The 27,799-nt window shown below is 40.8% G+C and overlaps 4 protein-coding genes across 9 annotated transcripts; 3 read left to right on the forward strand and 1 right to left on the reverse strand.

Annotated features, from left to right (window-relative positions):
* Positions 1–342: 342 nt before the first annotated feature.
* Positions 343–3,205, reverse strand: LOC311256937 (uncharacterized protein; the record flags this gene model as incomplete). The annotated part of the gene is made up of 9 exons (XM_084352348.1): positions 3,090–3,205; positions 2,773–2,832; positions 2,507–2,660; positions 2,333–2,416; positions 2,112–2,199; positions 1,481–1,963; positions 1,255–1,387; positions 389–1,008; positions 343–356 (listed from the first exon to the last, which is right to left on the reverse strand). Exons 1-9 carry the CDS (start codon positions 3,173–3,175, stop codon positions 343–345), a joined length of 1,722 nt encoding a protein of 573 aa, XP_084208474.1. The 5' UTR covers positions 3,176–3,205.
* A 1,315-nt stretch (positions 3,206–4,520) lies between these two features.
* On the forward strand, positions 4,521–7,769 carry zdhhc24 (zDHHC palmitoyltransferase 24). Of its 2 annotated transcripts, XM_084352978.1 has the most exons (4): positions 4,538–4,581; positions 4,837–5,119; positions 5,570–5,847; positions 6,054–7,769. In XM_084352978.1, coding segments are annotated over exons 1-4 (855 nt in total). In that variant the 5' UTR covers positions 4,538–4,580; the 3' UTR covers positions 6,347–7,769. The 2 variants fall into 2 exon arrangements, with proteins under 2 accessions (XP_084209103.1, XP_084209104.1); XM_084352977.1 differs by having other exon boundaries at positions 4,521–5,119.
* Positions 7,770–8,776: 1,007 nt separating this feature from the next.
* Positions 8,777–13,045, forward strand: LOC311257790 (uncharacterized protein). Of its 2 annotated transcripts, none has more exons than XM_084353679.1 (12): positions 8,777–8,903; positions 10,184–10,234; positions 10,340–10,498; positions 10,624–10,735; positions 11,341–11,391; positions 11,468–11,545; positions 11,648–11,704; positions 11,862–11,921; positions 12,193–12,257; positions 12,347–12,467; positions 12,650–12,702; positions 12,807–13,045. In XM_084353679.1, exons 2-12 carry the CDS (start codon positions 10,212–10,214, stop codon positions 13,009–13,011), a joined length of 984 nt encoding a protein of 327 aa, XP_084209805.1. In that variant the 5' UTR covers positions 8,777–8,903; positions 10,184–10,211; the 3' UTR covers positions 13,012–13,045. The 2 variants fall into 2 exon arrangements, with proteins under 2 accessions (XP_084209805.1, XP_084209806.1); XM_084353680.1 differs by having other exon boundaries at positions 10,345–10,498.
* Positions 13,046–13,144: 99 nt separating this feature from the next.
* Positions 13,145–25,763, forward strand: slc24a6a (solute carrier family 24 member 6a). Of its 4 annotated transcripts, none has more exons than XM_084353675.1 (17): positions 13,145–15,049; positions 15,321–15,416; positions 17,089–17,165; positions 17,266–17,340; positions 17,728–17,812; positions 18,630–18,733; positions 18,923–18,997; positions 19,681–19,706; positions 19,827–19,880; positions 19,979–20,133; positions 20,419–20,588; positions 22,056–22,323; positions 23,556–23,722; positions 23,809–23,923; positions 24,486–24,598; positions 25,285–25,350; positions 25,569–25,763. In XM_084353675.1, exons 1-17 carry the CDS (start codon positions 14,941–14,943, stop codon positions 25,677–25,679), a joined length of 1,866 nt encoding a protein of 621 aa, XP_084209801.1. In that variant the 5' UTR covers positions 13,145–14,940; the 3' UTR covers positions 25,680–25,763. The 4 variants fall into 4 exon arrangements, with proteins under 4 accessions (XP_084209801.1, XP_084209803.1, XP_084209802.1 ...); XM_084353677.1 differs by having other exon boundaries at positions 20,419–20,507; XM_084353676.1 differs by having other exon boundaries at positions 19,979–20,115.
* Positions 25,764–27,799: the final 2,036 nt, after the last annotated feature.

The following is a 27,799-nucleotide window of genomic DNA, read 5'->3' on the forward strand; positions in this document are numbered from 1 at the left end:
CATCTAGTAAAAACGGTACTCACTCCTTTTTCTGCGATTGTTCCTGAGGTGCAAGTAGATTCTCAATGTCTTCATCGCTGTCCTCATTTGAGTCAGAGGATCCTGTTATCCCCTCGTCATCCTCATCCTCCTCTTCATCTTCACCTGCCTCCTCGGGAATGATGTGCATCTTTTTAGGTCTGAAATCAACAGATTGTTTTTAGTTCATGTGCTGTCGTTTGTGAGGAAGATCACTGACTTCTGAAATCGTCTTACTTGCTCTGTGGTGAGATGATGCTGTCCTCTGAATCTCTCTCCTCTAGTTCTCCTGCTTCATCTCCTCCCTGCTCCTCTTCCTCCTCTTCATCTGACTGTCCCTCCTCCTCGATTTTGTCCTCTTCTCCTTCGCCCTCCTCCTCATCCTCCTCTTCATCTACAGAACCTTCTCCGTTCTCAGACTTTTCTTCATCACCCTCATCCTCTGACTCCTGCTCCTTCATCTCCTCCTCTTCTTCCTCCACATCTTTCACCTCTTGCTCTTCATCTCTCTGACTCTCCTCTTTTTCTTCACCATCATCATCCTCTTCGTCTCCATCTCCCAGATCTTTATCTTGTGCCTCTTCTTCCTTTTCTCCCTCACTGCTCTCTTCAGAGCTGCTACTCTGACCTCCACCTCCTTTTTCAATCTTTAAACTAACACTCCCTGATTCCTCCTCCTCCTCCTCCTTCTGGGATCCCGACTCCTCTCTACCGCTCAGTGATTTAACATCGGGACTTCGATCCCCCGCTTCTTCACTCCTGGATTCCTCACCAATAGACTGACTCTCTTCTTTGGGACTCTCTGAATCATCGTCGTTGCTCCTGCTCCTCTCCTTCGCCACCTTCTCAGCCCTCGGTGATCCAACAGAGAGTCCAGCACTCCGTCTTCCCCTCCAGCTGGTTCTGCTTTTCTCCGATGAGGCGTCACTTTTTGAGCTTTTGGCCGCTGTGACTGCAGCAGTGATGATGGTGCTGGAAGACCTAGATGACCTGAAGGAGAATCGCCACAAACATTTAATCTGATTTCATTTATCCATCTTTTAATTTCTTTCCTGACAGAATGAGTCAAGCTCTTCTGCGTGAAAGTCCTCATGTCTGAACCTATGTTGTCTTTCACTTTATACTTGCACCTTTTGGCCAAATGTAGATTAATAGTACCTCAATCTTCTTGAAAAGGTCTTAAAAACAATTCAATTCAAGTGTCTGATACCTTTAGACACCCTGTTTATGACTTACTCCTGAGAGCTGCATCTTTCTCTGTCAGAGGAAGGACGCCGTGACAATTCTCTCTTCTCCCTCTTCTCTTTGCTCGCCTGACTGGACTCCCTGCTGCTCTCGCTGCTCTCTGCAGGGCTGCCGGACAAACGAACTGACACAAACGTACAAAAATTACAACAGGTGAAGAGTTATATCCACTCGGGAAGATAAAATAAGTCAACACACACATATGTTCTTTTCCCACCTGGTTTCACGTCCAGCTCTTGTGATAAAAGGCTGCTCCTGCTCCCTCCACCTCTCTCTCTCTTCGAGCTCGGTGCTCTGCTCGTTTCACCCTCCTCCCTCGCAACCTGCACCACCTCCCTCTCAGGTGGAGGCTCCTCCGTGTAGAGCTGACCCCACAGAGCCTCAGAGCCTGAGGGGATTCCTGCAGTCCAGGTCCAGTCGGGCTGCGGGGGATTCTGCCTGGGCCAGGGGGGATGATGACCGAGGTGGAACGGGTGTGAGAAGACGGGAGGTGGGAGGAAAGATGGAGGGACATGAGAGGAGCCCTGAGGTTGATGAGGCGTTCTAATGGGAAACCTAGAAGTCTGGGTGTGAGGGTGGGTCTGATAGGATGGCTGCATGTAGGGGAGATGGGGGGAGCCATCTTGGGTGTAGTCCAAATGGCTGTTTTGGCTGTAGTGCTGTTGAGGTGGAGCAGTTTTTTGACGCTTTGTGGTTGGCCCTGCAAACAAAGATATCATTTAGATTTGTATACCTATCTGCTGTCAATCAAATGGCTGTCATTTGGAGTTTTTTGCAGATGAAAGCACAAAAAAGCGTCCACGGTCGTAGTTTTTTGTCCCCATTTAATCATCAGGAGGAGGACAAACCTTGTGAAAGTAAAGGTCGATCTGCAGAGGACTTTATCACTTGATCTTCTGCGTTCTTTAGACACGACTTCAAAAACTCCTCCATTCTCTGTAAAATGAAAAGACTTTTTGACACTGATAGAGCTTCAGGGATGGCAGGTAAAGAGACGGAAAGAAACAAGATAATTCCTCTTTGGCAGTATGAGATAGGAAAGATAACGGACACTGTGAATTGCTTGTACCTTCCTCTGTGCAGCCTGTGTTTGCTCCTTGAGTTGCTGCTGCCAGCGGGGGGCGCTCTCCTCCAGGTACCTCTCATACTCCACCTGGAGAAGGTCAAGCAGAGGAGGGTTCAGCACCAGAGCTTCACAGAGGAAGGGAGTAAAGTATAGATTAAAAGTGTGTTTTCTGTGCACCCGAATAGTTTTCATGTTGGCAGTGAGGGTTAACATCTCTCTCAGTGTGTCCTGCGCTTCATCAAACTGCTGCAGCAGCTGCCTGTTGTGTTGCTGGGCTGTGAGCTCTCTCTCCTTCAGCTCCTGTAAGCGCTGCTGCAGGTGCATCTTCCTGCTGCAAGTGACACACACACACGAACACACAGTCAGAGATTAAAAACATTCACACCAACAGACTGAATGATGCACAGTTGAGGCATCTTGTTGCCTTTTGTCTGCGTGCTTACAGATGTTGATGACTCTGAGGAGCTGAGAAGTCGGCTTGAAACAACATCGGCGTGTTGACACTGTAAGAAAAACTGTGCATCATACACACTCATACACTTTGAGTTGACAGTGGTAAACTTTTCATCTTAAGACATTTGCTTGGTCAAATAACAACAAACTAGACTATATTTTACTGTATGTAGCAGGTATGTATTATTTCAGGACCATATAAAGATTCAGTCCAGATATATGATGGTATTTATCGTTAAGAATAATCATTATTTTATTAACTAAATACCTTTGAAGAAAAAAAACTCCAAGACCACCAAGATCTTACCTCTTTTTTAGCCTGTGCTGTCTTTGTTTTGTGAAAGTGTCGGTCAGATGCCCAAGAGACAGTAAATTCTGCTTCGGTGTGGCCATGACTGCCGGCTTTCAGTGGATGCAGAGATTATCAGGGATTAAGGTCTACACTCTGAAGGGGGGAGGGACCTGCAGCCAGTCCACACATGGACGTGGTAATAGAGTTAAACAGTAGTGACATCTTTTTAAATGCTACACAGCTAACCAAATTATTGGAAAATTCACTTACATATGTGGCAAAAATATTAGGAACTCATTTCTACCTAATCCTGTATTTGGAGGAGAGCAGCAAACACCAAGGTCTTGTCGTCTGAATATAGTAATAGTGTAATAAAACACAAGGAGTTATGCAGCCTAAATGTACAACCAAGCCTTCTATTAAGGCATGTAAGATTCAATTTGAGCTTTATTTTGATTTATTTTGAACACATACATCCTATTTTAATAGCACATATCCAATGAATCTGGCTCCTTTTCAACAAAACATATTGGTGAAACATATATTGGAAATTAAAGAAGTGTAAGTAATCAGGTGTGTTGACAATAGTTCTCATATTAAAAGATTATTGGTTAGTTTTATTTAGATGGTCAAGTATTATGCCATTAAATGCATCAAAAATATATTACAAATAAATGTAGGCATTAATTACTTTAAAAAAAAAAATGTATTTCACTCCTGTATTTATTTTATCTTTGGATTCATGACCATATTTCTTTACTTTCCTATAACATTTTCCATTTTATTAACTGATAATTTTAACAATTAATGACACACTTTGAATGGCAGCTTCCTTGTTAGCATGTTAATGCACGATTACATTAAAAATGTTAAATTAAATGCAAAGGAAAAACAATTGACTACAGAATCAATTACATCAATAAATAAATGCATTTAAAGATAAATACACTATTAATAAATAAAACATGCTTCTTCCACAAGGAAATAAACAAAGACAAACAGACCCAGACAAACCAAAACAGGACAAATAAATAAATGTATAAGTAAAATAAATAATAATACAAATAAATACAAAGAATAGAATAAAATAAATAGATATACAGGGACTAAGTTAATTTATTTATTAAGTCATTTATTTACTTGTGTATTTCTGATTATGGCAATTTTGGTCCTCCGTATTTGCAGTGGGCGTGTTTGCACAAACCTATTCTAGGGTGGGGAAGAAAGCAGAATAAGCACATATATTATGCTATATATGCACAGATTTTTTTTTAAATATTAAAAGACTAAATACTCTAACTAATAATCTACCAATCGAACACAAAACTACAATTATAACTACATTACTTTTTCTGTAATTTGTATTTTAAAAGGGGCACACGTTTGTTCTCACGGGATGTTACAAGCGGAAGCACTGTATGTTGTTGCACTGCGGATGTATTTTCATGCAACACCCATTGGCAGAAACTTGTTTCCGTCCAGTAGCAGGGCAGCGGTGGGAACCGGAGTGAGTTTAGACTCAGTAACAGCGTCACATCATTCCAACTCTTACATTACATTATTTATTTCCGAAGCTTTCTCAGGTGTTATTAATATCACGCGGTTTATTTATTAGCGAAGACGAAGCTAACGGAGCGGTTATTTAGCTAACTAGGCTAACCGACAGTTAGCATAGTGCGTCTGTCAAACCAGTCCTTCCAGTGACTCAAACATCACGGGAGAGCTGGACGGGCAGGAAACATGACGAGTTTTGCCGCTAAAGTGTTTTGCAGGGTCGAGAGGGTGTGTCGCCACCTCCCCGTGGCCCTCAACACCTTCCTGGTGTTCTCTATCACCGGGGAGGTGAGCTACCTGGTGCTGGTCGAGGCTCCGCTGGAGGCGGACCAGCAGAAGACGGTGTGGTCCTCCAGGTGGAAGACGGTCCACCTGCTGGCCCAGTACTTCATGCTGGTCAACATCTGCTGGAACGCCATGCTCTTCCTCAGGACCAACCCCAGCATCAAGGGGGTGTTCCTGGGAGGAGAGGGCGTGGGTCTGGGGTGGAGGTAAGAAGAGTGAAAGATGGATAGTATTGTTAGAGTACTCATAGCAAAGAAACAACAAGATCCTCTGCCTCTTCACTGAAATACAGACAGATTCAACCAGCCCAGGGCTGAAAAAAACCAGGATGATTTCATTAAATGTCTTCTTTTGTCCATAACTTCAGTTTACTGTCAGAGGGGAGGAAAGAAACCAGAAAATATTTACATTTAAGAAGCTGGAAACTGAGAATTTAGACTTTTTTGACCTAAAAAACATTACTTGAACCAATTGATTGATTATAAAAAGTAGGTGGTGATTGAGTTAATAGTTGGACTGGACTTCTGTGTGCCCCAACTGACGCTCACAGTTGTTATGTTTCAGTTTGAGTAATGAAAAAGTCATGTTAATGTGAAATGTTGTTTAGGAGCATCCCTGACTATACCTGATTGTATTTTCTCATTTTGCCCACACAGGTACTGCTACACATGTGAGACACACACTCCTCCCCGCTGCTCCCACTGCTACGACTGCAAAGTGTGTGTGCTGAGGCGAGATCACCACTGCGTCTTTTTCGGCCAGTGCGTGGGCTTCCGTAACTACCGCTACTTCATATGCTGCTTGTTGTTCATGTGGTCGGGGCTCCTGTACGCCACTCTGATGAACGCAGAGGTCTTCATCGTCATCCTGAAGGAGGGTGTGACGGTGCACAGCGTCCTGCTGCTGCTCATACCCTGGATCATGCTGGTTTCAGGTAGGAATATCTGGTTTGTGACATTTTGATTGTCCCATTTCATGTAGCTGTTGTGCTTAGTTGTTGTACACTGTTCACATTGATCAGGATAATGTAATCTCAAATCTTTTTCTATATTGGCTGGGCTTTTGTGGTAGAGTAAAGTAAACAAATCTTTATTTCGCTGCCTGTGATTTATTCTGTGCTGCTGTTCCCTCTCTCCTCAGGTCAGGTCTCAGCACGTGCCTTCGCCTTCGCCTTCATCGCAGACACATGCGTGGTGGGCTTCCTGCTGGTCTCCGCCTTCTTCTTCTTCCATCTCTGCCTGATGATTCGGGGACAGACCACCAGGGAGTGGTACTCGACCCGCCGGCCCTACAACCTCGGACTCCTGGGCAACCTACGTCACTCCCTGGGCGTTTGCTGGTACCTCTGCTGGCTCTCCCCGCTCATCCCATCACCTCTACCCGGAGACGGGATTCACTTCCAGGTGACGGGATCGCTGGAGCCCAGCCGGTAACAACTGAAAGTCTGAATGCTGACAGGCCGTGTGTCTTTACTCTCGTGGTGATGGTTAATTTTATCGGGATCAGCAGCAGCAGATAATATCACCTCAGTTTAAGAGGAGGTAGCTTGGGATGGGAGGAAGCAGGAATAGTGTGTGGTTGTTAAGATGTTACTGTCTACCAGTATCTTCTCCTGTGCTGAGGCAAAGAATAATGGGTATGTTGACCCTGACCTAAAGGTAATCTGTATCCTCGTTGAGGCAGGCCTCGGATAGTAACACACAAAATATGATATGAGTGTTCCTCTTGAATACTGAGCACTGAAAATGTATGTAAACAACACTGAAATAAGAATGTATTTTTTTTTATTTAGAAACACAGATAATTTTTTACATTTTTGCAACGAGCACTCGCAATTGCTGTTTGTCACTCCAGGGTAGCCACCCTCATAGGATTGATGACCATAACAACATCGACCTTTCTCCTGTTAATTTGCCTAAAGACGAAGGTCATTAAAATGTTGCTTGCACTGCTCCTGAATCAGCTGTTGTACGTCAGCTGCTATGATGAATATGTGCTTGTGCTTTCCACTTGTCCACATCCACTCTTGAGCTCCAGCTGAGAAGTCTTTACTGAAGACTGTTGTTAGATAGCTGACTGTTGATAGCACTGAGAGGGGAGGGGGTTATCAATGATGCTGTAACACCTCAGGACAAGCTTTGTGTAAGAAAACAATCTACAGAAATTGTACATTTTGCCGTTTACAGAATAATGTGACGTCCACTTGTGGACGTCACTTGAACAGTGTTTCCCTCTCTTTCACATGACGTTGTCCATGTTTCCGTCAGACAAGGAAAAACCAAACTAACGTACAGTGTAGCAACATGGTGTGTAATGACTCAAGCAACTGCTGTGTCCCAATTCCCTACTGCATACTAATTGTTTACAGTATATACTGTATGTTAATGTTTTTGTAGTTCGTATACAGGAAATCAACATACTTTACAGTTTTTTATAACAGTTTTGATACACTACTTGCGCTGTGAGACATCAATCAAATTGTGACTTTTCACTGCCAATTCTGTTAAACAAGAGAGAAAAAATGTTTCTGTAGTTCATATTTTTTGTTTTCTGATGTGTTCCTGGAGCCGTTCCACCTGACAGTTAAGTATGCTTTATGTTCTCACTCACAACTTCATTTAGTGTGTAATAGTGTGGATTTGGGACACAGCTTACGTGTCTTGCAGCACTTGATTACTCATCACAATCAATTTTTTTCCTTCTCTTTTGCACTTTTGATTTTGTAATTTTGATTCTCCTGGCCTTAAATGTAGTGAAAAAATTACCAGCCTTTGTTTTGACAGGTGCTCTTGCTTATCCTTCAGCCAAAAATGTTGTTCTTAAGAATTGTTTATTGTTTACTTAATAAATATATATATATATATATAAATGTGTCTCTGTTTTGTTTCTTTTTTGGTGCTATTTCATTTGGGTTTTGCCATTTGAAAATGACAAAACAATAAATTGTGACAAGGGAACCATTTTGTATTTTGTACTGTTGTGGTGGTTTGTAATAGATACATTTTGTTGTGAAAAGAGGTACAAATAATTGTAAGTATGCATGCTCGAGTGGAAAAAGGGAAATTATGTTTTTTAAAATTTTTCCAGCTTTGAAATATTTTAACTTATTCACAGAATCATAAAAAGATACAGAAAACAGAAAAAAAAAAAAAGACAAGCAAAAAAAAATCCATAAAAATATCAATTAATATTGACTTAAAAAGAGGTTTTTGAGGCAGAGTTAGTTGGATTGATTAAATGTCTCGTTTTAAAATTCACTTCACTGACTTTATTGTGTGTAAACTATTTGCTATAGGTCTAAATCTGCAGAGGACCAAAACCAAAATCCAAAATAAGAACAAAAATGACTCGAATAATAAATTAGTCTACCATTAAAGCTCCTATTTGTAACAAAAGTTGATTATTGAGTCTCATTCCCAACTGGTGGTAGGTCGTGATGGTCGCCACCCATGTATGTCACATTTTATAAATTCATCGATGCTGACATTATTTTTTAAATTAATTCAATGTAAATTATCTTGTATGCATTTTTTTGCATATGAACGTATTTATTTATTTATTTATTATTGATTATGGCACTTGTAGTCCTCCATACAATTCAATTCCTGTTTGCTATTTAAGTTTCAGGGCATTGCATCGTCCTCTAAATAAAATGTTGTAAAATGTAAATTTATTTTAATGCCCTTAAAGTTTAACAAAATATCTGTGTTAAACATTGACTGTTCATTACACTCATTACTACTGGCAAGAGTAGCCATAGCAACCTCAGAAAACAAGCAGGTAATGGTGAAATCTACACCTGGTCTGTCTGAGTCATTTTCCTTGAATGACGTAATTAATAAAACGTAGCCTAGCAACCGGCGGCTCGTCTTCTCCTGTTAGCATGAACCGTTACGTTACTGCCGGCTAACCTGCCAATCAATACCAGCCTCTTGCCCTCTGCGTGGTAGCCATCTGGATGTTACATCCAGAATTTGGATTTACTCACTGGTAAGGTTTTTTTTGTCTAGTTTTCAAAGTGGATGTCAGTGTAAAACATCTCAGTTTGGTAATATTTGGTCAACTTATTGAACATCTGGAAGCTGTTAACTAGCTAGCGTTAGCTTACTGTCAAACACTAGAACACATTAGTTCAACACTTATGTAGCATTTTTTAGCTAGCTTACTAATGTTATGGTTTCCTCAGTTCTTTACCAAAGTAACCAAAACTAGAGATATCATGTCAGAACACTTTTGTCTAACACTTATGGGAAATGCTTCATTTTAGCTAGCTAACTAATGTTACTGTTACCCCAGTTCTTAAAAATCTTGCAGTATAAGTTTGATAAAGTTAGCTGTGGCAAACAGACCAAAAGTTGATGTTAGCTCATTTTAAACAACACATTAAAATTCTCTCAATACAATTGTGCATATTGGCTAATGTAGTACTAGTCATTTTCAAAAGTATAGTAAGTGTAAGTGTATGTAGTACCAGAAAAGTCATAAAGTACTAAGTAAAAGTAAAGGTATCATGTTAAAATATTACTTTTGCAAAGGTGAAAGTCAGCCATACAAATAGTACTTGAGTACAGTTCTTAAAGTATCTGATATTAAATGTACTTAAGTATCAAAAGGACAAGTAAAAGTAAATATAGTTACATACGTATGTATATATGATCTATGGGTTGATCGATTATCGGATCAGATATTCAGCATTTTTCTGATTATCAGAATCAGAGTGTATTTTATCAGATTGTCGATGAAATATATTAATTCAAAATTGCGCTACTTTGGCTCTGATGCAACATGTTATCTGCAAAGCAATTAGTAAAAGTTATCAAATAAATGTAGTGAGTTAAAAATTATAATATTTTCCTCAAAAATGATTGAATGGAAGTGGAAGTATAAAGTACCAGGGAATCGAAATACTAAAGTAAAGTACACGTACCTCAAAACTGTACTAAGTACAGTACTTGAGTAATATATGTAGTTACCTCCCACGACTGGATTCAGTCATTGCAACCCCAGAATCTAAAAATAATATTTTTGTAATATTGAGTTGGTTATCGTACCATTAAAATCTTATTCTGTTGCAACCCTAGTTAACTGGATCCGTTGTCTGATCTAACCTCTTGAATTGTATATGTAACTATGTTTAAATTCGTAATGTCAAAGCTATTAAGTGGGCCACTGTCATCATGTGTAGTTTTTCTTTTGAATAAATTAAGGTCAGAAAAAAATTGACATGTATCTTGTAAAACTATGTGTTGCTCCTTATGGTTGTTGTTCAGAAGCACCAGGGAGGAGTACGCCAGCAGGATGGACGTCACAGAGGAACATGTGTGAGTGATGGTTCTTGAACGAACACTCACACAAAAACATTGTTTGGTTGAGTTACTTAGCAGCAATATATGAAGCTTTTGTCTGGTCTGTGTGTGTGTGTGTAGGACAGTGAAGGAGATGCTTGAGAAAATAGCTGAGCTGGAGTACAGTCAAAGCCAGCTGAGGGACCTGAATGGTGAGATGAGGCGCTGGCTGGAAGTTGCAGATGATGAGGTGGCGGTGCTGCGCTCAGATAACGCCGACCTCAGGAAACAAGTGAAAGCGTAATTAGTCACACATGATTTTATCTACTGTTTGAACTTCCTGCGGCCTTTGACACAGGCTAAGAATCTGATGAACATATTTCATTACCTCTGGAGGTCATGTAGCCGTGTTTGTACGTCTGCAGCCTGGAGAAGATAATCAGTGAAACTCAGCAGGTGGAAGCTGAAACTTGCGGGTCCCTCCAGGGTGATGACCTCGATTTAAAGAGACGCAGTGAACAGAAGATTCAGGAATTGGTGGGTGTGCAGAAATGGTACTTATTGTATTATGATGTAGATATTAAGCTCAGAGGTCTTCACTTTCAAATTATATAATTTTAGTGTAGATTGTGTCTATTGTGTTCGTGTCATGGTGCATTCAAGTGCCCTTGTAAAACGAGAAATACAGAATAAATTCTCTCAGAATTTCTTTCATGTCCAGGCAAAAATGGTACTTTGTTACTGAAATATACCTAACCGAATCAATGTTGAATCTAATTTCGGTAAATCAGTGACAATACTTAGCACTGTAATTGGTACATTTATGTTATTTATTCTCCCAAAGCCTCCTGTGTTCTTAACAATTTCAGTTAGTAAGTAAGTTTTGAGACTTAATAACAATCATCTAAACCACCCTTATTTGTTAGAAAGGATGAATGCGTACTGGGTTTAATCTCAAAATCTGTGTATTCACAGTAAGTGAAACTGCATTCAGTTCACCTCTGCTGCCACAATAGAGAACATAAATCATCACATTAATGTAGATTTAATGTAGACAAACCGTTACATTTCATCCAGTCAAATAGACAGATTGTTTCCATTAAATATCTCTGGGTGACCCGACATGTTGTGTTTTTATGCAGGAAAAGGAATCCACCATGATGAAGGAAGAAAATAAAAAGCTAACTGCAGAGGTATGATGTTTACATAACATTTATCGTCATTTACTGCACTTAGAAGTGGTCCAGAAATCAGAAAACACCTTTTCAGCTCAAGAGCCTCCAGCAGGAGAGATGCCGGGACAAGATCAGCTTAAACGAGTTCAGGGTCTCACTTCAAACCCTCGAGGTAACTCATCATTTTCCTCTCTCCGTTGAAGATACCAGTGTTTTACATTCGGTATTTTACATCATCAATCACACTCCTGGTTTGTGTCATATTTTTCTTCAGCGTGGAATTGAAGAGGCTCAGTTGAGGCTGCAGCAAAGGGATGAGATTATTCACCAGGTAGGAACTGAGACATAACTACGAGGCAATAAACAACCGAGTCAACACCTACTTATAAATATTGATCTTTCTCTTTATAGTTCAGTGTGAATATCTTGACATTTCTTTGTCCTTCATTATTTGAATATCACATTTTTTCACGTGTGTTTTTTGATAGAAAGAGTTGCAGTTAAAGCACTTGGAGGAAACAGCAGAGGAGTGCTGCAACATCACAAAGGTAAAGATCATCCATGGCCATTTTGTTAAAGAAAATTCCACCTCCCTCACTCCCCGCATCAATTAAAGAAGAGACATGCACTACAGAGCAAACTGAACTGTAGAGTCCCTTTCAACAGGCAAGCTGCAATTTGATATATGAGATGACACAAGCACATTTCCAGCATTGTGCCTGATTACACGCACAGTATTAACTCATTTACTGACCACTCTCAGATAAAGTCTCCATGTTATGAGCCGTTAAAGTGCCTGATCATGTTTCTCTGCTCCAGGATCTCAGGCTGATCAATCAGGAGCTGAGGAAGCAGTTGGAGGAAAGACAGGATGAGGCCTCACTGTAACCCTGACACATAAAATCTTTGTGTTAAAAAATTCATGACATACACCAGGTCATCTGTGTGCACTTATTTCTTCTGTTTGTTTCAGCGTTTTTCTGAATGACTCAATGGCAGAAAAGGAAGGATTGCTCAGTCGCTCTCTGTCCTTCGCGGAGGAAATTAAGCTGCTGGCGTCTTCAGCCACAGTGTCAGACTCAGATCACAGACATGTATGACTTCTTCCAGATTAAGTGTAATGGCCAAAACAAACAAATGATTATACATCCTGTACTTCCAAAGGTGACCACTAGAGTGCGCCACTACAAAGCTCAGATTCAAACTGTCAGACAGCTGCTACCTGACTGTAGATGTAGAAATTCGGAGATAAGTGATGTTTGTTACGTGTCTGCAGGAGGAACCTGAGACTGAGGTGCTGCTGACACTTCAGGACCTTCAGACAGAAAGGTACTTCAGATTCACATCATCAAAGTGCTCTGATAGACTTTGGTATGGGTCCTTTTTAAGTCTCCTCATTCATCATCATCCCTCCGGTTTCTCTGTTGTTGAAGGTGTCCGGGTGTTCTGGAGACAGCAGTCCACAGAGCAGTGATGTTAATGCTGTTTGTCTTCACTCTCATCATGTTGGCCTTCATGGCTTCAGGAAGCTTGGCAGGAAACTCTGACTTTTTTCCCACCAACACGTTGTGGAGCCGTGCAAGCCGGATTTTACGGCCTTACTTCAGGGTGGAATATATGGACACACCTCCTATTTAAGCTAAACTTCTTATAAACATGCAAACTCTTTTTATCTGGCTGATTGTAGTTTTTTCTTTTTAGCTATGTGTGTTTTCCACTCAGCAGTTCACAAGGCTGAAGGTTTGATCTTATTTTGACAAAAAATCTGCATGAAATCTGCAATTGAAAATGAATCATTTTGGATTTATTAGCTCTTTGGTGAAATCAGTTAAAAGAATTCCTAGTTTAACAAAATACATTCACTAAACTAAAACAAACCAGTAAAACCTCTAATGATCTTTTCAATAATTATTATTGGCAATATGTGAGCGGATTGTAACGTGACGGGAAGAATGAGACCTTCCCTGTTGTTTCACTTTTTCTTTCAACTCTGTCTTAAACCATTTGTTCATTAAGAAGGTTTTGTTTGTGTCAATATTGTACTAAAATGACAAAGATTGAAGGCCTCACGTTTGCTTTAGCTGAACTTTAGAAGTCATTCGCACAGAAAGATCACTTCAGTACAGCAGGGATACCCAAATTTTTTCCCTCGAGAGGCAAAAACTGAAACTTTAAGGTGCTATATGTATGACTTTTGGTTTAAAACATTCAAAACTTCATCAAAATGATCAACAGAATGTGAAGAAATAACAGTTCTGACATCATAATGTCTATGTTTTGAGCGCATAGCACGTTTATAATGCTAACCAGCTAGACCTGGCCCATCTCGGTCCAAAACTCCTTTGCTAGCGGTAATCACCAACACTTCCTCAGTATTTCCAACACCCAGTCAAGCAGCTAGCTGCAAGGCTAACTGAGCTAACGTGCTAACTGCAGCCACAATTGGTAGCAGTTAGCAGTTACTCTGATTACTATTTGTTCTGAATATGAATCGAACAGGTGGCCAATTCTTACATATTGCACCTTTAATGGTGGACCATGCCACAAAATTATTTGTCATGATGCCACAATGATTATACAGGTTTACTTTGTTTATATTTGGCGGACCCCGCCACCTTTCTAGCTTCAAACAGTGTTCTGCGGACCTTATTTTCCACTGAGAACAGCTCGTTTATTCAGATATGGAAAAGATAAATATTTCTGTTTGTTTTATTACCTTGTTAATATTGTAAATATTAAAATTCAAGAGTTAAATTTTCTTCTCCAAAACTACATAGTGCCCTTTTAAGAAAGAAATTAATTCTTAGTTATTTTAAATAAAGATGTTTCTGCTTATTTCACCCTACATTTACTCTGGGCACACTTCATTTAAGCACTAATGTTGAGGTTACACCTAATTTGCAGTGACCACACAATGAAGCCCAGTGAGACAATCTGAAGAAGCAGCTTTGAGCAGTAAAGTCTGCCAGTTAAAGACCATCACTTAATGTTATTAGGCCATTTCGGTTAGTCTCAGCTTCTTCACTACAACATTATGAATGTCACTTAATACTTTTCCACATTTTGAATTACATGCACCAGTTAAAGTGTGTCCATGCCTCCTCGTCTCTCCAGTCGCCCCACCCAGCTGAAGGCGCTCTCTGGTGGTCTTATCTGTGTGACTCCAGGAAAACACCTCCTCTCAGACAGATCAGATTTAGGGCAAGACGGTCTGAATTGAGATATTTTTTTTATATAAATATATATATAAAGATGCTGGCTGATGATTCATTGTGTGCCAGCTGGAGTTTGAGCTTGTGCATGTGGACGCTGCTGCTGCTGCGTTGGTGCTGACAGACTGACTGGTGCTGGATGCTGAGGTGCTGGTGTCAGGCCGAACCTCTCAAACATCCCCCCGGATCGTGGATGGAGCCCAGAGCTAAAATATCTCAAAGACGATAAATCGGGGGAAAAAAAGAAGAAAAACAGAGCAGTTTGATCCAGTGTGGACGCAGAGGGGAGGCGGTGCGAGGAGGAGCGGCAGCGCGGCGACATGTTCTTCTGAGCGGAGAGCCGGCGGCTGGCGGGATGACGGCGCCGAGGAGACCGAGGCAGACGCGCCTCCTCCCGCGGTTCTGCGTCTGTGGAGTCGGTCTGCTCGCAGCCGCATGGATCTTCAATTTCACTGATGTTACAGGTGCTACTCAACGAAAAATGACACAAAACTCATGTTTTTTATGTAAACTAACTTGTGTTGATTAACCATGCGATTTAAATTAAATGCTTGCATTAATAATACATTTGACTAAAAACCAAAAAGAGTATTTTAGCTGCACTTGAAACACCTTAAAGTTGGACAGATGTTAAAGCTAAACTTACTGCATTTCACAAACACTCACATTAACCCTATAGAAACTCTTATATTTAATTAATGATGTATGTATTTATATGTTATTCCTCCTCTTTAGGCTCCCATGGACACATTGTGGATCATGACGTCTCCTTATCTAAAAGACAGATCATCCAGCAGAAAGAAGACAACCAGACTGACATTTCTACATCTGGTGAGATATTTTATCATAAGTGTGTGTGAGACAGGACCATTTATTTTTAAATTGGACTGAGGTTAGATGTAAGTCTGTGTTTTGATCTTCATGCAGTTAATGAATCTAAAGTCAGTGTGGTGATGTGTGTCCTGTGTGCCGAAGCAGTGTGAGCCCCGTCTCTATTAATCTCTTTAAGTCTATTTCATCCGTGCATCGATCCACCTCTGCCCCTCATCCTTCATTTCTTCAAACTCACATGTTTAAACACAGTTCGGCCTTTGAGGACACCCAGTTGCTAGGAAACTGAATGCTGAATTTGTGGTTGGATGGCGTCTGCATCTGGAGCTGTTCAAAGTGGCTGTCCTGTCGTAATGACCTGCTGATTAGCAGCCTCTCATCAGCAGTTCTCTCATCACTCGTGTGTGTTTGTGTGTGTGCTTTGGATTTATTTGGCTGTTTGAAGGACTGAGAGAGAAACGGTGACAGCATCTTCTGTTCTGATGTGAGATGGAGAGATTTTGTAGCCTATTGCAGAGACTGAGCGACATATATTGAGCTTGAAAGAACCTGCTGCCTCTGGGAACACAGCACAGATTAACTTCAAGGCCTCTCAGACACTTTTCTTCAAATTACCATATTGCGGTTTTCAAGTGAATTAACTTGTGCTTGATGATAAAAATATCCTGTTGGATCAAAAACTAAGTCATGTGACAGGTTGTCATGATGATATCACACCATGTCTGTGTCCACATCACTACACGTGATGCACATGTTCGCTGCACAATGTCTCCTCTGTGCGGGATCTTCTGTACTTTTTTGTCACACGTGTGTGTGACCTTCATCTTCACTGGAGGTTTTATAAATCCTGACTCACGACAATCAGAAAACCTTGTGGGGAAGGCCACCTGGGAGGCAGCTTTCCAGATTGTTGTTTTGCACCGCCTCATAATAAAAGATTTTTTTTATGGCGCAGTGAGTCGTGGTGTTTGTTTGATCTTGCAGTAGAGCAGAACACTCCCTTACAGTTGGAAAGAGGGTGATCGTGACGCATTGACTAACTCGGCCGAATTAGATGACTCTGAGGGTTGACTTTACAGGAATCGCTTTTGGAAAAAGAATGGTTGATTACCTTTCTGCAGCTGCATGAAGTCACAAGAGCAGCGAAAAACTCAATTATAATGCAACCAAACAAGTTTAGTCACATGATTGTGGCAACGCTTTAACCTCGAGCTGTGTGGGCCCTTTCAGCCGGGGGATGCAACTGGACACACATCCAACAAAGTCCCGGACACACGTGACTGTAGAGAAGTAGAGAAGAGACAGATGACAAAAGAAAAACAAGTAGAAATGTGCTCTGATTTGACGTCTCTGTCAGAAGCCAAAGTCAAGCAGCGAAGAAAAAAGCTTGACCTTTGAAGACCCAGAAGACTTGAGGCTCCTCTCAGGGGCCAAAGGGCACAACAACTCCCTTAAATACAGAGCTGCACGACCATGAAATAGCTTAATTCAAAATAAAATCATAAAATCAATCCTAAAGGTCACAGGGAGCCATTGGAAAGGCAGAATATCAACAAATCTTCAAATTTGAGATGTTGAAACCAGGGAATGTTCTGTGTTATTGCATGAAAGATTACTTAAACAATGAATTGATTACAGCATCATTAGGCTACTCTGTCTATCTCTTCTCCAGCCGTTGGAGATTTTCCTGAAGACGTCTTTACTCTGGAGCAGAGGAGACACGGAGCGGTACTCCTCCACGTTCTCTGTGTGAGTTTCAACTCGGACTGAATTTGAAATGAAAGAAGCTTCATTTTGTTGCAGTAAACCCACAAGTGCATGTATAATAATGTGTCTCTGTATTTCACAGGCTATCTACATGTTTCATGCGCTGGCCATAGTTTGTGACGTTTACTTTGTGCCATCACTGGAAAAAGTTTCAGAGGTATGAGCTACAGACACATCCAACGTGGTGGTAAATAAAATAATGTCCACATACAGTATAGTTTTTCATGTTTTCTAGGTTTTGCTAAAACATCTGTTTATTCACCTTCAAACCTTTAAAGGCTAATGATGGAGTTATTCTCCATTCCTACAGTGGAAGAAGCTCGTGTTCATCATAATAAAGGAACATGTCAGCCAGCGCTACACTGTGGCTCTTAGGTGTTTTTAACTGTTTTGCACAACAGTGGAGATTTGTGGCTGAATAAAGCTTTAGATACACAGACTGTGCTGATCAGTCCATTGATTTGGGATTCATTGACAATAAGAAAAATGTATGATATCACCCCTCTCATCCTTAAATCTGTTTTAACTCCTTATTGTCCTCAAGAATCTGCAGCTCAGTCAGGATGTTGCTGGGGCAACCTTCATGGCGGCTGGGAGCTCCGCCCCCGAGCTCTTCACCTCTTTGATTGGTCAGTATGATGCTTTTCTAATCAATTACTCACTCACATGTGTAAGCCCAGTGATTGCTCCATCAGCACTCCAATTGCCTGCAATCAAATACTTCTTCACCTGATTATGGTTGAGATAAGTCAAGGGCACGTGGGCAGAGGCACTGATTTAAAGTAGGTGCGAACAAAGACAGCGGGAAGAAGAGCGTGTTTTTCTCTTTTTTTTTGCTCGATGGGAGGCAAAATACTACCAAGGCACAGGTGTTATCGTTCATTAATTATTCTTTGTTTCAGTAAATGTGAAATTAAAAGATAAAAATACACTTTGAGCAGAAAAGAACACAGACATTGTGAAGCAATCAGATCAAAGTTTCCATGATGAAATTTAGACTAAAGCAGACAGACACCATCACACACATGTTTTGAAACGCGAGAAACTACAACACTATTGGGGATTTATCCTTGATACATTGCACGGTTTATTAAAATGGCATTGAAACATGTGTATTAGTGTGACTTTGCCTCTGAATCCATGCGGCTTAAGGACATTTTCTCATATATTGCCTCTGAAATAATCCAATTTATTCACAAAGGAGAAAAGGTCGACTTTAAAAAGCATCGGTGTGACATGAGGTGTTATGAAGACAATATTCCACAATCAGTAGAATGAGATAAAAGACGTCTGCCCGGCTTCGGTGCTCATGAACCAAAGATGCAATATTTCTGTCCGGAGGAGAAAGATACAAGTCTAACAATCCATCATTTCTTACAGATTGTCGTATTGAATTTATTTTTGCTGATGATTTATGACTCACTTCTTCCTGTTCTGTGTTTTCAGGGGTGTTTATCACAAAGGGAGACGTGGGTGTGGGAACCATCGTTGGATCAGCTGTCTTTAACGTCCTGGTCATCATCGGCCTCTGCGGTATCTTCGCTGGACAGGTACGTACACTTTGTTAAGACCTGAAGCTTAAAAGAGGACTCGACGATCATTTTTCACAACGATAACAGAACAAAAGACAAAATAAGAACTGGCTAACTCTTTTTGTGACGGTGTAAAAACAGTGATCACATGATAGATCTTTCACTCTTCACTGATTTAAATGTACTTTGTTTGTCTCCTCTCTGCAGCCCATCACTCTGAGCTGGTGGCCGTTGTTTCGAGATGCTGTTTTCTATATCCTGTCCATAGTGGTGCTCATCCTGGTGAGAAATCCTCCAGTAAATAAGAAAGTGTCTGGCAGGGAATTAATTTTAAGAGTTTGGCAGGGAATTAATCTTGTATTGGCTGAGTCATTGGAGCGAAGAAATCAATTTGCTTTGCACCAACCACAAGTGAAAGACTGGAATAAATAAAGTGCAATATTTAGTTTAACTCCTGGGTTTACCCAACTACAAGCTACAGATGATGGCTGTAATGATATCAGATTTTTACTAAACGATTATCGTGGCTAAAAGAAGTAACGTTAAAGACATGATCACGATATCTGTAGAAATTGTACGTAATTCAACGCTCACACAAGCTAACTCTGTTCAGGTGCAGGTAGAGTGTCTCACTCTTATCTGTCACTTCCTCCGACATGATTTGAATGGCAGTAGTAGCCACACACTGTGGTAGTAATTAGTTAGCTCGTTACTGAGTCTCTTTTATCGTTTTATGGCAGGTGGCAACCAGCATTTAGGTGAATTTCCATGAAATTAGTTTTTAATTAAGAAGTCCACATATTTAATTGATCACTATAAGTTTCCCATTAATTGTTATAACATCCACCCCTCATATAATAGTAGTCAGTGGTAGGCTTGGCAATCATTTGTTATGTTTCTTTGACAGGACATGTTAAAAGTGAATTTCTTAGGTGTAATTAAAGTATATTTTAATTTTTTTGCAGGTGATCTATGATGAAAAAGTCTTGTGGTAAGACTGTAATGATTTTTTAACCAGCAGCAGTCTGTTTTTTGGATATCTGATCAGTTTGTTGTTGTGATGAATGTCGTATTTATGAATCTGTGACTTTGTTTTTTGTGCATGTTTCAGGTGGGAGACCATCATCCTGATCTCTATGTACGGAATCTACATAATAATTATGAAGTGAGTCTCTTTCTCTGCCTTTTCACATTTCCATCCTGTTGATATCAAGTCACCACATGCTCTGTCTTTGCCCACTAAAGACACAACATGTGTTTAAGGTTCAACAGATCTCTGCATAGCCTGGTGGAGAGACACTGCAGCAGGGCAGGTCAACCGTGTCTGAGCAGCCTGCGACGGACGACTGCGGTAGGAAGCATTGGAGACTGTGACAACGACATGGTACCGCTGAAGCCAGGTGCAGGAGCTCGTGTTTGTACGTGTGCATGCGTTCATCCATCACATCATAAACTTCCCTCCGTCTCTGAGCAGCGTTCAGCAGACCTAGTGACACAGTTTAGGCTGCCAGTTAGACTCATTTCTGTTCCCCTGTTGATTTCCAACAGGCCAAAATAGAACTAGACCACATTGAAGATTTTTTTCTCCACTTTTTGTCGCTCCATCACTCTGTCCTCTTTGTCTGTCATCTTTGTCTAACTATCATCTACTTCCCAATATCATCTGCTGCTAACCTCTGTCCATCTGCCCACACTTTCCCCAGATTCATGTGTGGTGGCCGGCCAGGATTCAGGAGTGGTGATGGTGGATGAGATGCTGAACATGCACTCCCACCAACTCTCCTTCTCAGAGGCAAGCCTTCGCCTTCTCATCACCCCGCATTTTCCCCCCTTCACCCGCCTGCGCATGGCAGGACGCATGGTCATCAACGAGGTACACTGCACGCGCTCACACCCTCCACATAACATCAAGTTCCCCTGGGTTTTTCGGCTCGTTCGGTGGGTATTTAAACCGTCAAATCAAAAGGGACATATTTGTAAAATTACCATAAATATAAAGAAGGATCCCCAACCTCGCTCATCCATTAGTTAGTCAGTAGTTTCATGCAATTCACAATATGTGTAAAATAGACTTTATATCTAACTGACGCTGTTAACTCATTTCATTTGACAAGATTAGCATAATGTTTGGCCATTTGAACTGGGAAATGTGTTATTTTTGTGACATTTCATTGAAAATCTTATTTAAATATTATTATTAAAAAGCATTTTAATCAAGTGTCAGGTCAGGGTCAGGAATGTAACATTAACATTTACATTTATTTTATAACTAGGTTAAGTTTGAACTTAACGAAAGGGTAGTGCAACCGACTCCACGTGCGTTTAAATCAGCAAAACCTGAATGTCCAACTGAAGGTAAACTGGTTTTCACTGAGAACAAAAAAAGAAAAGTTTTCTGTATCTTTATTTTATTATAATGCAGAACAGAAACAAGCGCAGGCATTTCAGCTGACTCCTTCCCCGGGGGTGCAAGCCCAGTGTGTCACAGAAAGTTTAACCTCTTTAAGCAGAAAAGTAGTGCCAGGTGCGCATAATTAGACCGAATCAAGCACTCTGACAGAAATGGAGCAGAAAACAAAGAAGATGTGCAGCATCATATTGACTCAAATATTGAAAAAAAACGTCACCAGCAGAATTCAGTGAGTTCGTCTTCACTTCACAAGCTGTTGGAGTATTTCACTGAAACTAACATAAACATTTCTGTCGACCTTGATGAGAATTTAGTTTCTCACTTCTTTTTTTTGTAAACAGCCTTCATCTCAGCTTGGTGGTGAACTTTTCCTTAAAATTATTATATCTTTAGTTGCCTTACTGATTTGTTTAATTTGGTAAAGGGTTAATAATTTTAAGATACTACTCACAGTACAGTTTTTGTACAGAAGGCTTGAAGGTAGACAGAAAAATTGAGAGAATACATTTGTGCGACCAGATCCTGTTTGCTGGACGCCATCTGATAAGCCCAGAAAATGCACTCACGCACATACAGATTGCTGCCCAATCCATAACATTATCCCGGACACAAAAGAAACCAAGAACTCAATCGCCAAATCAGCTACCTCGCTCTCTCTGCTCTCCTGCATGTGTGCTTGCCTTTTCTAGTGCCAAATTAAAGTGCGACTGCCACTGCTGCCTCTCCTCTGTGCCGTGCTCCTGATCAATGCTTTCCAAACCCCCTCTGGTGAATGTGCCTGACTGCCTGATCACTCCTCCTGCCAGTTCTCATATCGTTAGCTACAGTCAGATGAAGTCATTACCATAATCCTGCTGCAGTTTTTCTCATGTCAGTTTGTTTCTTCTTTTTTTTTTTTCATTTTCCCCTGACTTCTCTCCCCAACCACAGAGGCAGAGGCTGATTCGGGCTCGAGTCGGCCCAGAGGAGGGGGCGGCTTCGGGGGAGGAAAGTTTGGGTGCTAACGGGGCATGGGGGAGGGAGAATGGGTTGGTGGCTGAGGGAGAGACGCAGCCGCTGGAGGGAGAGAGGGAGAGTGGTAAAGAGACGGGGGGAGAGACAGGTGAGGGAGCACAGCCTAAAGAGGAAGAGGAGGAGGAGGAAGATCAGGAGGAAGGAGAGGAGGAGAACTCTCCTTTCAAACCCTTTGTACTGCCCGGTGAGTGGTGAATGAAAGTAGACACAAATATTTTTAGCATCGATGGAACAAAAGGAAATAAAACTCAAGAACTGAACTTTTTATTTTACTAAAGGAGACGTTATGACATATTATTATTATGGGAGAGATGAGCTTCTGGTTGTGTGGACTTGAACAAGTATAATATGTCTCCTTTAATGCACACATCTAGATTACATGATGACATTGTTTTCACTGATAGGTCACGTCTCCCTCGTCGGAGTGTTGATTCATAAAAAATTAGCAATGCTGAAAACACTGATTCATTTTTGCATCTAAGCTATGTGATTACGTGCACTCCGTATCCGACGTGTTTCCTCAAGTTTTTTTGTTACGTTGAATATTGTTTTCAATAGATGTTAGTTGTTAGCTTAGGGTGATGTGCACACATTTCAGCAGCATTTAAAATATGATTTGGTTACTGAAGAATGTGATTAAGGATCTCCAGAGGCTCTAAATTCTGCTCAACTTTGACTGTTTTTTGAACGTTTTGACTAGCTGACTAGTTTAAACTTCAAATGTCCCTGACTAAAAGGCCCTTTTGCGCCTTCCTGTTTGCACTTTGACTGTATCTGAAGAACCACAAAGATCTGGCAAATCAGACAGATTCCTCAACATTGTGAAAATGAAGTTCCCAACAGGTTCTTGGTTCCTGAGACAATCTCTTGTGACAGAAATGCCTTATTGGATAGACAGTTGCACAAGGCAGAAAAATGTGACAGAGAAAAATGCCAGAAAAACAGTGAAACCGAGTGGCCAAAGAAGGAGGTTTTCTCTCACTGGAAAGATGCCTGTTGGAGAAAATGCTTCCAACTTTAATCAGCAGAATGGCCAAGAGTCATCAAAAAGATTAGTCTTCGTGTTTTTTCAATAGACTTGCCAAATTCAGGAAAGACCAGTGAAAAACTCCATTAATGCACCTGACTACAGGACAAGATGTCATCTGTTGATCTCTAGAAACTTTTTGGCAACTCTTTTCAAGTCAGTGCCACTGTGGCCAACATAGCTGCTTCTTTTTTGGCTTTTGTCACCTCGTAATGTTTTATAGTGTCTAGATGGCTTTATTACTACTGTAATGGAGATAATTAAAAAGAGATGAAGACTCACAGACACACAGGCCGTGCCACATGAATAATTTAGACGCTCAGATGAATCTGTAATGATCCCTGTGGGGAAACTTGTGTGTTTGCGTGTGCTGTCATCATTTTCCTCAGATGGTTGGTGTGATCGTCTGAAATGGCTGCTCTCTTGGCCCGTGAGCATCCTGCTTCACTTCACCATCCCCGACTGCAACCTGCCGCGATGGGAGCGCTGGTACCTACTCACCTTCCTGTCCTCCACGCTGTGGATAGCCCTCTTCTCCTACCTCATGGTCTGGATGGTACGAAACACGCTAGTGCCACACACACACACTCACACACACGTATACATATACACAGCCAGTTTCCTCTGTGTTTTTCTGTCCAGGTGACCATAATCAGCTACACACTTGGAATCCCAGAAGTCATCATGGGAATCACGTTCCTGGCAGCCGGCACCAGCGTCCCTGACTGTATGGCCAGCCTCATCGTCGCCCGACAAGGTCTTGTGGATGCACATGTGTTGAGCTTTTAGCTTTTAGTTACAAAACTAAATCCAAATATTGAACATGAAGGTTCATACTGGTTTAAAAGAACATTTTTAACAAGCTTTTATCTGCATCTCAAAGTCTCGATCTTCAGAGGTTGAGTGGTCTGGAAAAAGATGGTGTCGAACCAGTTTTGAAATATATACGACATCGTTGGCCTTCAAGTGACCTTTTCTGAAAACAGCAGACACCAAATTATTCATGCTAAACGGTAACATTTAAAATCTGTCGAGCAGCACTGTACATAGACATAACATATAACATACATATTTTGAATGATAATTTCTGTTCAGTGTCACTTAAATTGGATCTTTCTTACTAGAAAATAATCTGTCAACACCTCTTTACTTTCTCTTAATGGACATTTAGTGTGTAGGGTGTTTTCACCTTTATGGATTACATTTCAGACTCTATTACTCTGTATCACAGCGCACAAGGTAAATTATTAGTGTACTTTCTCTCCCAGAGTTATACTATAGATTTCATTTTTTTTCTCTTTATATGTCAACTGTTGCAGGGATGGGCGACATGGCTGTGTCCAACTCTATTGGCAGTAACATCTTCGATGTGCTGCTGGGTCTGGGCTTCCCCTGGGCGCTGAGGACTCTCATAGTCAGCTATGGATCAGTGGTAACATCTCCTGTTTTTCTGTCTAACATCTTGACCCGTGATCCCAAAAGCAGAAAGACATCCTTGTGTTGTCGTCCGAACACATTTTCACCTGTTCCCCACTTGATCTTACCCCTTTTGGCCAGAGAGTCAGAGAGAGTTATTAGTCACATCCTGTTTTAAGTGAAAAATATTTCAACAGAGGTTGACAGCTACAATATTTAGAAGGTCTCATATATCTAAACATTCAACATGAAAGTATCACTCCTTTCTCCCCTTACCACAACTAGTGGTAGCCCTCTTTCAATAAGAAATCTCTGTAGTTTTATCATAAAAATATTTTTTTTCCCATTTTATAAATACTTATCAGCAGGTTTAGTAACGACTGCAGCGTGCCTGGTTTAATTGGGATTGGGGACAATTGTTGCAAGCCACCTCCCTCTCACTCCCCTATATCCCTTATCACCTCTTCACTGTCCACTGATACATGATAAAGGCAAAAATTACTTCTAAAAAACAGATTTAAATTTGAATATTTTTTATCAAATCATAGAAATTAAGAAACATCTGTATTTGTAGTATATAAGAATGAAGTCATTGGCCTAATTTAAAAATCAACAGCAAGAAACAACAGCTCGGTTTAACTGAGTGGACTTTTTAAGACACATTCAGTGATTTGTTCCTGCTTTGTCCTGTCTGGTTTTTAGGTGACAATCAACAGCAAAGGTCTGGTGTACTCAGTGATTCTGCTGTTGGCCTCGGTCACACTCACTGTGAGTAGATGTTCACCGTCTCTGTATGAGAGTTTGACATTTTAAAGTCCCACATCAGTTTCCTGTTTGTCTTCACCTGTGATTTTCATCTTATCTTCTTCCTGTAAAGGCCTGACAGCCCACCACTCTGTTGTCATACTCAGAAAGAAATATGAGATTATATTCATGGCAGTGCAACAGGAAATGAAGCTCTCTCTCTTCCTGTCCGCCCCCCTCAGGTCCTGTGTGTCCACCTGAACTGCTGGAGATTGGACCGCAGGCTGGGACTCTGCCTCCTTATGCTCTACGTCATCTTCCTCCTTTGCTCCGTCGGCTTCGAGAAGCTGTAGAGGACACACACATACACACCCTCCCCACGCACAGATTCATACAAAAAGGACTCACAAACAAGTGTTTCCCACCTTCACTGCTGCCATTGTTAATCAAAAGTACGGACAGATGAATTTTCATCTCATTTCGCGGTGGCTGTACATGTCTGAGCGGCTGCCTGAAAGCTGCATTGTTTACCTTTGATAAACGAGTATTTTACATAGTTTTGTACCGAGCACCTCCAGCCCAGATGTTGTGACATCAAAGCCAACTGATAATGCACTATGTCTCACAACAAATTTATAAAGTGTTGACTTTGTATTCTGAAACCAAGAATATTGTATAAGGAACCCCAAAGTGTGTTAGTTTACCGACTGAAAGGAAGATTTCTTACGGCGAGGTAATCAATCAGGCAACAAGTCGATTGTTAGTTGACGGTTTATTCACAAAGTACAAAAGATCCCAACTTTATTTATAGTGGACAGTGTGTAGGTGCATATATGTTGACGTCTGTGTGTGTGAGGGATGTATGTGTATAAATCCAAGTGAGCTGTAATGAGTGGAGATGTACATGAGAATAGAAGTTTATGTCTGTGTGTAGCTCCACATGAATCAACACTTTGCCAGATTGAATACAAAATACAGAAGGGTCGCTCCATACCAGCTCACCTGGACCTGAAACTTGCTTTACTCCAGATACTTTTCTAGTTATGACTTTTTTTAAGTTTGGCCCTCAGAGCTAAATCGAATTACTTTTGCTGTAATGTGTGTATTCGAAGCCTCACAGATCGCTTGTTTTTCACTGGATTGGGTGGAAATTTGTCCTGATCATCCAAGAGACCTTAAAAATAATGTGTCATCATTTAAATAGTTTACAGTAATCCGATTAATAACAATGAATCGTGTCACCTGAATGACAATGTCATTTTCAAAAATTCATGTCCTCACTAGTTTTCACCTTCTTGTAACCGAAGGTTGGTTCTTCAAACATTCATAACTAAGAAAGTATTTATAGTACAGCTACAGGATTTTACAAGAATTACACATGAATTCTTCTGAGAAAATCCATGAAGTGAACTGAGAAGTTCTGGATTCTGGGTGAGATGGCATGAAATGACCCACAGGTCTGTGCAGACGTGCAACAAGACAAAGCTACATTCTCTGTCCTTACATTAAACCCAGAGTACTGCCACATGCTGACTCCCGATAAGCCTTTGGACCCTTGTAGCTCATCCCACACGCACATGAAAGGATTCAGCCTTGAGTACAACCTATAAAAGTATATATAAAAAGTATATGAAAGTTGATATGGAATGATTATGTTAATACAAAATATTAAATGTGATTTTCTCAGGTCAGCATACAAAAACCACCGTTCACTTATTTAAACTTTATGACTGCCACAAGTAACCTCAATGAACAGATGCTCATACATGTACGTTTATATAGTTGCTTCTCAGTGCGTGCGGTAATTTTCTGTACAGTTCAGTGTGAACTTTTCATCACGCCTTTGTGTCTGTAGTTGTGAACAGCAAAGCATGGCTGATCATCACGCTCCTGATAATTGCACTAAGCCGCTGTTGTCTTGGCCTTGTACAGAGCGTAGGCCCCCTTCCCTCTCTTTCCAAAAAGCTTCTCGGCACAGAGGTGGTGTGAACACAAGCTGTTTGTGAATGTGTCTGGAAAGAGTCCTCGAGTGTATGTTGTTGTTGAGTGCTATTAAAATGTTTTGCTCTGTGAGGTTTCTCGTCTGCGTCTCACAACTGTCTTTTACCTGCACTGAAAGTTAATAAAGGTAACAGGAATAAGAGCCACATATGTCAAATCAAACCAGAGCTCTCCAGATTTCAACATTTTCCCAACAGAGTTTGGCAAATGAAGAGAAATACATTAAAACTCTGGCGTTTTATTTGATGACCTTTAAAAAGACAAGGTTGCATTCACAGCATAAAATGTTTATTTATGATCAATAGTACCAAATTAAAGGGGGAAAATGAGAACATTCAATTTCCCTTTATACTGTGCAAGTCACATATTCCTCTAACTTCTGTGTTTAGTGACAGAGTTCAGTTTAATGTTCTCAGAGGTAATGAACACCGGTGTGGAGCACATACTTTTTACACAGCTTAGGGGCATTGTG

This window comes from Pagrus pagrus (assembly GCF_965226575.1).
Source record: "Pagrus pagrus genome assembly, chromosome: 5".
NCBI lineage: Eukaryota > Metazoa > Chordata > Actinopteri > Spariformes > Sparidae > Pagrus > Pagrus pagrus.